This window comes from Pygocentrus nattereri, chromosome 9 (genome assembly GCF_015220715.1).
Source record: "Pygocentrus nattereri isolate fPygNat1 chromosome 9, fPygNat1.pri, whole genome shotgun sequence".
Lineage (NCBI taxonomy): Eukaryota > Metazoa > Chordata > Actinopteri > Characiformes > Serrasalmidae > Pygocentrus > Pygocentrus nattereri.
Window position 1 is genome coordinate 36,528,867 of NC_051219.1, and position 13,415 is coordinate 36,542,281.

The following is a 13,415-nucleotide window of genomic DNA, read 5'->3' on the forward strand; positions in this document are numbered from 1 at the left end:
CGCTATGGTAGAGGTGTAGAGGTGGAGCTGAAGCTCAAGTTATGTACTCCCTCAGCCAGACAAGCCTGAGCACAGCACACCCAAATAAGCTCTGATGCAGAGCGAGTAAAGCCCTATGCCAGTCTTACCATATCAAAGGGTGCTGGTCATTTTATACAGGGCATTTTACCAGTCTTGTGAGTTGGGCTGAGAAACCTGGTTCCTGACTTATGCACAATGTGGTGTTACCTTCAATAACAACATCGGTAAGATCAGAAGCTGACAGAGGAAAGTCTGTCTATTAATAGTAGTCTGCAATATTAACCCCTTAAACGCACAGGTTTATTACATACTAAGACTTATTATTTAGTAACTACAGGTTCAATGCAAAATGGCTTTGCCATTCTTAAGTCATTGTGTGTAATAAAACTTTGGGCCCACCAGCAGGCTCTGGCCATATATAGAGTTAATCTTTAGTAACACATAGTGTTATTCTTCCCATGATCTCACTCATAACAATACATATCTGTCTACAATATTCTTCTACAATAAACTCTTACTTGAACATTTTTAAACACAGGAAACGGTCTTTTTCAGTTACAGTGAAATGATAGTTTTGACGTTTTTTTGGTTCATGCGAGATTCTGACCTGCAGTATATATGTGAAATAATAATGAAAATAAATAAATAAATGATCACTACAAAGCTTTTGCGTGGTTACAGCCCTGCATGTGCCAAGCTCTCATATCCTTTTTTTTTCTCTTTTCAAACTGAAATGCAAATAAAATGCAGAGCGAGACCAAACACTGCAGCAAACCAAGTAGAGAATGAAACAGAACCTGCCACCTGCTCATTGATTCACCACATGTTCCATCTGCAGCTCAACATTTTGGTCATATGACTCTTTTTTGATAAGACACTAATAAACATAATGCTGATGGCTCCTGCAGGCCACCCGGTTCTGTGGAAACAAGGAATTACAATCAACTCATAAAAGGATGTCAGTGGCAAAGTATCCAGTGCTTGAAGATAGGGTCCACGAGTACACACACGTACACACTGTCTAAACAGCAATGACGCATCACAGCTCAAAATCAGCCCCATAATTGCTATACTGCAGTCATCTAAGCCACATATAGTTGACAATAAGCAAAAGAAATGCAGCTAAAATAGATTGTTGCAGTAAAGAGAAACTCCTTCCTTTATTGATTATGGTGAATATAACTGCACATGCAGTAAATGAGAGTATACAGGTCAACTGAAACTTTGTGTGCACACAGTACTGTGCAGAAGTCGCACAACTAACCCTAACCCTGCACTTTATCAGATTACTTTCCAGTCAAAATTGCCATTGCTACATACAAGGTATTACAATTTTCAGGAAATCATCAGGAAAGCATCAAGAAAAAAACAGAAAACATATTTAACAGGAAGTTATGCAGAAGGCAGAGTTTTTTACAGCATCTGTCTATTCGGGAGACTTGCTTTCAGCTTTCAGTCTTAGATCTTGGTTGCAATTTCTGCTTCTCATGATTCTAAGCCTATACAAAGGCTTTAAGTATGGTTTGTTTGATGGTGACAGTTTTGGTGGTCTACCAGGTTGTTAGCAGTCCCATTTTTCTATAACTTTCAATAAGTTGTTAAATCCCAGTTTTCACTTGACTTTCCCTTTCCTCGTGCAAGTGGAATATGTTTCATCTAATCTCTTCAGTAATATCTCCTGAAAAATGAATAACTTGTACTTAATGGCTGTTTCAACTAGGAATTAAACAAATGAATGTGGGTATCTGACATTTGCGCGTTACTTTACAAAAAGTCAATGATTATACACAGTAATTTAAATGATGCCTGCACACTTAAGGTCAATCAGTGAACTAGCAGATTTGCATGTCAAAGAGATGGGAAAGTATTTCCACATGACTTGACTCACTATACTTTGAAATTTGTCATGCAACAGGTAATGACTGTGAGGCCATCTTAAATATAATTTGGAACCTATAAATCTTTCAAAAAACCTCCTAAAAAACAACTATGAACAAGGTTCTGTGCAGGCACATTTTTTTGGTCATCAAGGTACAAACTGTAACGAGGAGCGACGAGGCGGACGCACACGCTGAGATAAGCGAGATTTATTAGGGGCAAATCCAGGGTCGTAGTCAGAACATTCCAGGGTCAGTGAGCCGACACGTACAGACTTAGGGTAAGACATCTCAAGAATCAACACAAACGAAGACCAGGTACAAAGACACGATACAAAGGTACAAAGACTGGCAAACGCAAAGGGCAAACACAGGGCTTAAATACACGTAACAATGAGGGACAGGTGAATACAATCAGGGGCGGAGTTACAAAACCAAAACACGAGCACATGGACAGGACTGGGAGGAGCCAACCGTGACAGAACCCCCCCCCCAAAGGCACGCACACCGGGCGTGCCACACAGAACAAAACAAACCAACCCAACAAAAAAGCGAAACCCAGAGAAAGACAAAACTAAACTAAACGGGCACAGAGGCAGAAACGGGCACAGAGGCAGAAACGGGCACAGAGGCAGGAACGGGCACAGAGGCAGGAACAGAACCACAAGGCACAGGAACAGAACCACAAGGCACAGGAACAGAACCACAAGGCACAGGAACAGAACCACAAGGCACAGGAACAGACGAAACAGAACGAGGACAAAAAACGGAGGGAGGACGAGGAGGCACAACACAAAACGACGCCGAACGAGAGACGACCGGAGACACAGGACGAGGAAAACAAGAACGAACAAGAGCCCACGCAAAAGACAGGGGAACAGGCACCAGGACTGACACAGGAACGAAAACGGGCACGGAAACAGGAACAGAAACAAAAGGAGACACAGGAACGGGAACCACAACGGGAAAGGGAACTGAGACAGACACAACAGTAGGGAAAAGGACAAAACCAGGTACAGAACAAGGCAGAAACAAAGGAATGGAAACAGACACAGAAGGCACAGAAGGACCACGGGGAACAGGGACAGAAACGGGATTCCCAGGGGGAACAGACACAGACGAGGGCGGGATGGGTGGGAACAAAGGGGATGTAACGTCCACGGAGGCAGGCGGGCCTGCTACGACGTCCACGGAGGCAGGCGGGCCTGCTACGACGTCCACGGAGGCAGGCGGGCCTGCTACGACGTCCACGGAGGCAGGCGGGCCTGCTACGACGTCCACGGAGGCAGGCGGGCCTGCTACGACGTCCACGGCGACTGGCGGCGTGTCCGGAGGCGCGGCGACTGGCCCGGAGGCGCGGCGACTGGCGGCGGGTCCGGAGGCGCGGCGACTGGCGGCGGGTCCGGAGGCGCAGGCGTGCCGCGGGGTGCGGCCACGGGATCAGGCGTGCCGCGGGGTGCGGCCACGGGATCAGAAGTGCCGCGGGGTGTGGCCACGGGATCAGAAGTGCCGCGGGGTGCGGCCACGGGATCAGAAGTGCCGCGGGGTGCGACCACGGGATCAGAAGTGCCGCGGGGTGCGACCACGGGATCAGAAGTGCCGCGGGGTGCGGCCACGGGATCAAGCCTTCGGGCTGGGGACCTCTGCTCCAACCTGGAGGAACACACAGATACTGGACCCACTCGGCCATTCCCAATGCTCACTCGAGCGATTGGCAGCTCGCAGTGACGCTTGCGAACGAGCCGAGTACCAAAAAACGGGTCATCTGAATGCTCCTGCCGTCTGACACCGTCTTGCACTGCAGGTCGCTCCTCCCTGCAGTGGCGCTCAAGACGGGCAGACCCAAGGCGCTTACCTGAGCTCTCGTCGCCCGGACACAAGGCGGGAAGGTCCTCCGCTTTCTTGCGGGACCGACGAGACGCTCGTGTTCCCTCAGCGCCAGGGGATTTGCTGTCTCCGGCTTGGTGGCGTTGGGACACAGCGAACTCGGGCTGCTTTGAAACAGCCGGAGTTTCGTCCCAACGGAACAACCACATGCCGGAGTCTCGCTTACCTGCTGCGTCCTGTGGTGGCCAGTCTTTCTGTAACGAGGAGCGACGAGGCGGACGCACACGCTGAGATAAGCGAGATTTATTAGGGGCAAATCCAGGGTCGTAGTCAGAACATTCCAGGGTCAGTGAGCCGACACGTACAGACTTAGGGTAAGACATCTCAAGAATCAACACAAACGAAGACCAGGTACAAAGACACGATACAAAGGTACAAAGACTGGCAAACGCAAAGGGCAAACACAGGGCTTAAATACACGTAACAATGAGGGACAGGTGAATACAATCAGGGGCGGAGTTACAAAACCAAAACACGAGCACATGGACAGGACTGGGAGGAGCCAACCGTGACACAAACAATGTAAATGTATCCACAAATGTACAACAGTCCAATTGTGTGCCTTAAATAAGTTTTTCCAGGTGAAAAGTACCTGGAGATGAGACGGGGTGTGTGGAGTCAACACAACTTAGAAAATATCACTTCAGTGGATTATGGTACAATTATGTTATCTGACTAAAGGTACTGAGATGTACCTTTGAGGAAACCACCCCAAGGACAAGAGGGGTACTGCCCCAGGTACAGTTTCATCTTTTTTTCTGAGAGTGCTTGATAACTGCAATTTCTTCCTTGCTAGTTCATATTTAACTGCTTTGAGGAAAACAAGCTAAACTGTGTATGGTAACCTGAGTCTGTACCTGCCCTCTAAGCCATGAGTCATCTAAACTCACCTTCTGAAGATGTGTCAGCGCTCAGGGCTGTCCAGGTGAGAGCTATTAAACCAGTGGGCAGGCAGTATGACCAGAGTCTGTAAAGATCTTGTAGATCATGGGTCATTCATTTTGGATCTGCAGGGATAGAGTCTAGCACAGTTTGGTGATTTTGGACCTTCAGGAATAAAACCGTTCCCTGAGTACTGTAGACTACAGCACAGGACCTTTCAGATAGACTGCCTTAAGCATGGGTGTCCAGTCCCAGCTGGGACTAAATAGTATGGTATTTCCCTGCTCAATGATACTAAGCAGTTATCAGGTTTAAGAGGTATGTTAAAGCAGGAAAGAAACTGCACACCATTGGTCCACAGAGAGGGAAGACTGAGAGATGTGATGTGTCATCAAGTCACACAGTAACAGGGGTCTGGCCAATATCTACCTTGCCAAGGTAAAAGGTACCTTGCCTGGCCAATTCTTCAAGAAAGATCTCCACATCTGGCTCTATGATGCTGACTGCTATGTTATTACACCGTGTTTCCTCAAATCTTTCCTGAAAATCATGTCCACTGTTTCTCCTTTTCTAACACTGCGTTTCCTGCCTGTAATAAAACTCTTTATTGTTAATATTGAACTGTAGTATCCTGGTGCCATCTGCAGATGCCATTATCTGATTGCTGCCATGCTTAGTAGCCCAGACACAACTCAGCTTTGAGTATCAGTAGTACAAATCAATGAACATGACAGCTGAGAATGCTATTAGTTATAATGAACCTGGCTGGTGGTGCTCAGCTAGAAAAAGAAAAAAGACATCATCCCAGGAGACTGCTGTGATAAATGTTAGTGCTCAAAACCAGGAGAACTGTGCAAACATTTCGTAATGTGCTATCACAACTTCCTAAAGTCTTCCAAAGTTTTGCATCCCCCTGTGTTCTGAGCAGCATTTTACAGCATACAAAATGCATACCAACATCAACATGATGCATTTGAAGCTTGGAAGCACTTTGTCATAACAAAGCTTAAAACCGCCAAGTTCCTTGATGAATGAAGTATCCTCAGGGCTGGGTATCTGGGTCTAATGCAGTAAATCTATTTAGCTGGTCAAAAAAACTTTCAAACTTTCCAGCAAAATGATGAAGCACTCATTCTGCAGTTTCTCTGGCAGCCAAACGTATACCCTTCTCCATATTCAAGACTCTGTGCCATGAAATATCTCACCTGACTGCAATGTCAGAGCTGTCCATTTACTCCACGCTTGAAGGAAGGTTATTTAAAAGGAAAATCAGAGTGTAGAATCGAGCTGTCACCACTGAATACATTATTATTCATGTAAGCTATAGATTACTTTGACAAAGAACTGGCTAATCAGGCTATTTAAAAAAACCAAAGTACAGATTTAAATGATTAACTGTTCAACCAGTGCAATTGTTTAAAAAACACCACTTTACCTTCTGCCATTGAAGTACACTGAACAAAGCTAGCCCCCATCATGGCACTTTTAATTGTTTTAACTTGTGCTAGTAATTAATGAAAAATTTGACTTTAGAACTTATGTTTACAGAATGTTCAGTATCCAATCACTGTATATTCCAGTCATTTTGTGAACTATTTTTCACATGGTTCATACACAGGGTCTATTTATTTTATATACATGCTTATGCCTAACACTCACCAGAAGTTCATCCGGTCCATATCTTGGTGCCCTAATAAAGAATTCAGTTCATGTATCAGGTATTTTACAATGGCTGTGAACATAGCTCAGTCAGTCAGCTTTTAGATCTAGAAGTTTCTTTCTTATAACTTATATTTTGATGGGTCGCCTTGATTAACAATTAATCTGCAACTAATTATGTTTTTTTTTTTAACCAGGCAATAGAATTTAGCAAAATTTGCATCTCTACAATAAAAAATGATCTTACCCGAACATTGACAAGCTACAAAATAGACTTCTGAAATAACTTATGTTTGAAAGAAAGAGCATTCCCACAACTCCTCCTTCTCTCTATCTTACACCCATTAAATCCTGCTCTCCTCCTTTGGATTCCCTTGAGGAAATTTCAAACCCCACTACCATCTCGTCTCCTTCCAGAACTCTAGCTGCCCAAAACTCCAGCCCAAGCCTTTCAGAGTCCCCTCTGACTGCATCAAGTTCAGTTTGAGGTGTGATCTATATTCACAAAATGAATGTAAAAGATTCCAGAATATTTCATAGGAGCAAGATAAAAGGAGGTCTGTAAAAGAGACCAATTAGAACTGAAAAGATATACTGTCAAGACGCAAACTGCTGACTAATTAATGATGACTCATTGAGACGGCAAATCAAAGTTTAATCAAGTGATCATGACAGCCTTCCTGTGGATGTTGAAAAGCTTAATGAACACTGAGAAAATATATGTCTTCTATCTCTTTCTAATATCAAACCTCACTGATGTTAGGATTTTGATATTTGGAAAGTTTGCAGTGTTTTGATACTGATTTTGTCAGCTGCTGATATAAAAAGAACAGAAGTCAAAATGTGTGTGTGTGTGTGTGTGTGTGTGTGTGTGTGTGTGTGTGTGTGTGTGTGTGTGTGTGTGTGTGATTGATTGAGAGGTGGTGAAAAGGAGCAACCCTATCATGTATAAAGAGAAAGACACGAAGGCCTGGGACTAAAGAATCACATGCAGAGAATCATTAATTAAGGATTGACCTGATTTCACGCTAGAGATTATGCTTCTCTCATCCCTATACACTCCAATAGGCTCATCAGTGCCCTCTCTAACTGCCAGTCAGCCTCTCCCCCTCCCTCTCTCTCTATCTCTCTCAACCATGGCCATGCCCGACTCGGCACTAATTAAATCAACATTAGCAGACAGTGATAACGGAGGGCTATGCTTCGAAGCTGCTCTTTTCTCATCATAGCTAAAGTGTGTGGTGGAGTGTGAGGGCCTGAGAGCTGAGTCAGGGTTCAAACTACAGTTTGCCAAAGTTTGTTTCAGTCTTAACCACACACAGGCCTATGGCACCGTGCCCTAGGACCAGGGTCCAAGTGCTTTTTCCCTTGATTAGTGGTTTACAGGCTGTGTTTGCAGCTTAATATGAGACATTATTACTCCTCATGTGCTGCTGGCAGCAGATTACAGTCCAACTGATCTATCAAGTGGCAGATAACATTTGATACTGATGTCCCATAAAGAGGCAGTTCTAGCACAGGCTGAACCGGTACAATTCACAATCATTGTTACTATAACAAAAACATGTAAAACTGCCAAGAATCCATCCCCAAGCTATATTTATAAATTTGGCAGATAACTCTTATCCTGAGTGAATGCAGCATTAGGAGTCTTGCCCAAGGACTCTTATTGGTGTGGTGTAGTGTGCTTGCCCAAGTGGGGAAATCAAACCCCAGTCTGCTTTGCAGAGGGCAGTGGTGTAACTCAATACCAACCACTCTTATTATTTTTAAAGCTGCCTTATTTGTGATTTTTCTTGTTCAAATTAAAAGAACTACAGAATTACTGAGAAAAAATGGGAAAAAACATGCTAAAATATCTGTGCACTGCTGAGAGTCATGCAGTATTGCCTGAAATAATTAATCAAAAGTCAGAGGTGTTGGGTCAGACTTTACTGGAATTTTCAAAAGCTGAAAACATTTTTTAAAAAAAATGTCATACATCTTTATGTATTAATGTGACAAGCATTACTATTATATTATAAACATAATACTGATTAAGATATGATGACAATAGTAGATAATTCTAGATATTCCTGTTTTGGCTGAGCTGATTGAGTTCTCTTTGAATATTCTTTTAACACGTATGAAATCATCAGATTCATCCGCTTGGGGAGGGGTCCAAAGCACAAATCCCCATATCGTGCATAGTGTAGCTGTTACTTTTTGATGTTACTCTTTGCTGATTACAGAGAATTATATCAGTCATTCAAACACAATTTGGCAAAAACTACTGCAGTCTGTTTAAGTGACCATATTAAATTATTTCACTGATATTACTGTCTATGAGTTTTTAGCTCCTTAAAATTGCCATCCGTAGTGGTCACTAATTTTCTATATTGGTTGGGCCCTACAGCAGATAGGCTATAACTGTAGAGTCAGGGAACCCCAGCTACACTCTCTCTGCCAGGCACCAGGCTATTGCTCCAGGGTAATGCTGCTGTCCTTTGCGGCCCAAACAATTCTTGCTATCCTATCCAGAGCGGAACTAAAAGAATAAGCGAGATATTCCCTTCAGGTTTAGAACAACAGCAGCAGCTCCCAGACAGGCATCTCAGCCATGCAGCCTGTACCAGAGAGGGAGGAAAGCACACTTACATCCCACATCCGGGCCAGAATTAGAAAGCGAGCAGGACTCTCAAATCCTCTTTGGTGAGAAAGCTTCATGGCAGCTGTCCTTATGCAAATCACATTTAACTGACTGACTTAAATTACAATCAGAGGCTTGGCAGACTTTCCTTCTGCAACTTTAGAGTAATACAAAACAGAATACGGAACAAAACAGGACAAACACAAAGGCACTGTATTGTATGAACAGTGACAGAAATCATTACTGTCTAGATGGAAGAAGATGGAAGATTTAGAGCTAATGCAAATTGCTTGTTACATAAAAGACTTGACACCTTCCTCCCTCTCCCTCCCTTCTTCCATCTCGCTCTCTCCCAGAGTCAGATTACCGGTATAAGCTCTGTTGTTTCATGAACCCTATTAAAGCTCTCTGACATCACCCGTATTCTATCCCTTTAATCTTAGAGCTCACTCAACTCCTCCAGCGTGGTCTTCTCTCCCAGACTACATATGGATTCACACTGCTCACAGTTATAGTCACAACGCAGGACCACATAAATCCTTCAGTTACCTTTAATGTCCAGCATTATTTAGAAATAATGAAACACAATGAAATACTGGTGGAAAAAGTAACACACTGGATTTATTTCACTCAAATGAAGTAAGGTTGGTAAACTATGCAACAAAATTATGTTAAAGGGCCCATATGCAGGAAAGTCTACATTTACTTTCAAATAAAAAAAATTGTGTAGTATGTAAACACGGTTAACATACCACTCACTTCTTAGTCCATACAATCCATATACGGAAACTAAGCTGCAAAAACAGCTGTTTTGAATTCACAGTTTTTGTGACATCACAAAAACCAACACTTTTGCATATTTTTGCCTACCTTCAGCACTGGCTGTTTCATGCTTTAGTTATAAGGAATGCCAGGCAGCCACGTAGAACAGAGATCATTTACATATTTCTGTCGTAAAGGCACTGTAATAAAAACAGCCCATTTAATCACAGGGTGTAAGAGAGCTTGGAAAAGGGTCAATCCTTAATGATAGTTTTTGATCTATAAATCCTGTAAGTGGACCTCATGGAAAATAAAATAAAATATAACAAAAAAGTAGAATATAGGCCTCTTAATCTGATACTTTGCCAAAAATATTTTCAGTCTAAAGCACTGATGCTGATAAATGAGGACTATGTCATCAAACGATTCATGACAATAACGAAACAATAGCGAGTGCTAGCGAGAAAGAGAGAAGTTAAGGCCACCGCACACTGGATGTGCTGCATCGTGCCGTACAGTTTCCAAAAATTCGAAAAAACTTTGTTCTCATGACTCTGGCAGCCAATCATTTAGATAAACTGCTAATGCTAAATTACCTAGCCATTTTCAGCTCGTGTCTTTCAGCTCAAAAGTAAGTTTGTAGTTTGTAGCTACGTGATGCTGCATGAATCGGCACATCCAGCGTGGCATAGCCTTTACAATGTCTACTTCCACGTATATTTCAGCAGCAAACTACTTCCCAAGCTCTATAAAATATCACAGAGAGAAATTGACAAAACGAAATTGACGCAGATACCCTGTCTGGCTCTCTTTAATTATTTAAAATTGAGAAGGAATAGCACCTACAAGTTATCAAAGAAAAGTAGCACTTTTAATGTTTTTCTCCCCTTCATTTCATACAGTGGAGACAGAAACCAGGCCTTTTGAGACATGTTGGCACTTTTCCTCAATAGAAAATTAAGAATTCATCGTTTAAAGAGTGATTTTTAAATGTTTTTATTTTTTAATTTAAAGATATTGAAACCTCTTTACCGAGGTCCAAAATCTGTGATACACATCAAACCATAGGCCCACTGTACTGTTCCATACCTGTGACAGGCATATATGTTTTTAGCATGCACACCAGTAGATGGAGCTTAACTGAAGCAGGCAACACATTGGCATTGTCAGATTATTTTACACTTGAGCCCATCAGAGTTAAAAACACTCACTGCAAAAATCAGAAATGTCAGCAATTCACCCAGCAAGGGCTTCAATGCATCAAATTATATTACAATTATAAGCTTTTAAAGATGAAGCATGCCAAAGAGCAATGCAACTTTTTATAGCTCTGAAACTATTCAAGCGTAGTATGTTTTATAAATTTCAGGATTTATATACACCTATTTAGGCTAGATAAATCATAAAGAAAAGTATAGTATTGCTGCATCCCTAAAACAAAGTATATGTATAAACATATGACAGTGCAGAACTCCTTTTGCTTCTGTTTCCTTTACTCCATATTTAAACAAGCTTGTGACACGTATACACTGCACAGTATGAAGTAAAATAATTACTGGATATCTCCAAAGGCCATGTGTTTGGATGCGGTTAGAGCTGTGCTGAGCCAAAGTTTGTTTCATTTGAGAGCTGGATCCCTAGAGCTCTAAGCAGTTGGCCGGCACTCAGTGGAAAAAGTAAGCTTTATAATGTCCATTATTTTGATAAGCTTTTGTTTATTTTCTGGAATAAATATTGTGACTGAGACAGTAACACTGGATCAGACATTTATTAATTAAAATCCTACGGCTTTTAATTAAACCGCTCTCTGTTAATTGTATGCCGTGTCAGTTGTCCTATATTAATATCCACCGCACAAACAAAAGCTGTCCAATAATATTCAATCCAAGGGTAAAACTGTCACATTATGCTTGCTGCCAATATTAGCTGGATGATTCCTAGTAATTTAGTAAGTAGGGATGTGAAAAACTGAATGTGGAAATTCAACCACATCCATTTTGAAATGTAAGAATCGATTATAATAACTTTTAATATTTAATAAAGTATGCTTCTTTTGGCCTTGGATTATTTTCAAATATAAACATTTTAAAAGATGTCTGTATTATTTTCATTGTCTTTATCCCACCAGTATATTAACAGCTTCTCCAATCACATTTGTGTATTTAGTGTATAAATCTCAATGCCAAAATTTTTAGGACAGAAAACAGTGATTAGTAAATTATGTTAGACCCTGGCCTTTGAACTTTATCCTAGTAACAATCTGGATGGCCATTTTAGACTTGTTTTATCTGTGAACATTTTGAAAAGTGGACTCATCAGACCAAAATACATGTTTCCACTGTGCACCTCTATTTCAGTTGCTCTAGAGAACAGCTTTTCTGGATGGTGATATATGGATTTCACCGGTCATAGCACAGTCTTAACTTGTGGATCTGTGGATGCAGCGATGAACAGTGTTTATTGTTAACAGTTTATTCCCAAGCCCATGTGGGAATATCCATCACAAAAGCATGCTGGTTTTAACGTAGCGTCATCTGAGTGACCGAAGGACATGGCCATTCAGTAGGGGTTTTCGGCATTGCCCTTTATACATAAAGATTTATCTGGATTTCTTGCATCTTTTAAAGGTGATTATGAGGATGGGTTAAATACCTAAAATTCTTGCAATCACTTGTTGATGAACCTTGTTCTTAAACTGTTGGATTATTCACTGATGCATCTGACGAGCCTTGACTCATCCTTGATCATAATTGACTAGGCCTTTCCTGGATGTTCCTTTTATACCCAAGGATGAATGCATCATCTGTGGTTTTCTAACATTTCACAATGCTCCTAGTCTTACTTTGCCTTACTTGCAGGCATCAATTTCACATTCAGTGTATATTTACAAAAAACAGCTGGAGAGCTGATAAGACAAAACATATAATAAATAATTAAATTCAAGTCAATATGGATTTACAAATCACTGCTTATCACACACTATCCTGACTTTTTGGAATTGAGGTTAGAATTTAAAAAAAAAAAGATCTTATAATGCACTGAATTGTTTTGTAGGGGTCATAATCAGTTTGAATGACTACTACTAGTAAGCAGTAGATTGGAGCACAAAATTACAAAGGTGGAGTAAGGAAAAGCAGAGACAGGAGAAGGCTCAGGGTTAGAGGCAGCTGTGCATGTGTGTGAGAGAGGAGAGTACCTTGAGGAACGCAGGGGCAGTGTAGGGCAGCGGAGCCTGGAACAGTGAGGCCTCTAGAGTGCTAGAGATACGCTCTCCTCCATCCTGTTTCCTGAAAGCCGAGACAGATACACACACAGAAGTCAGTGCTGCATCATTTCTGACATACACTCACACTCTAACACACACAAAGAGGCCGTGAGGTCACAGGAGAGGAGGCATTATCAATGTGGCTGCCTGGAGGCTGACATTTGTACCACTCCGCACAGCTGTGTAGGAAGCACCTCCCAGCAGTCTTTGTACTTTGATTAGCAGGTTTCCTGGGTCTGTGCAGAGCCTTGCATGGGTCCTCAGGCATGGGGTGAGATGAGCAATATTTGTCTACAGAGGGGGGAATGAGTAATTCAATTCCATTCCTGCCTTTTCTGACTTTTTGACAGCACACTATAATTAGATTTACCATTATTCTGTGACTGAGGAAAAACAGATTGTATTACATTGCAAGCTAAACATGATTCAGAGC

General features: G+C 42.0%; 1 protein-coding gene across 21 annotated transcripts in view; it reads right to left on the reverse strand.

Moving 5' to 3' along the window:
• Nucleotides 1-13,415, reverse strand: part of LOC108434374 (RAP1 GTPase activating protein) — a 130,826-nt gene that overhangs the window by 43,053 nt on the left and 74,358 nt on the right. For all 21 annotated transcript variants that reach the window (XM_037541269.1, XM_037541270.1, XM_037541259.1 and 18 more), the window contains one exon: nt 12,914-13,004. Coding sequence is in view for 17 of the 21 variants with exons in the window: in XM_037541259.1 (XP_037397156.1) it covers nt 12,914-13,004 (91 nt within the window). In the remaining 4 variants the exon portion in view is untranslated. The remainder of the gene's footprint in view (nt 1-12,913; nt 13,005-13,415) is intronic.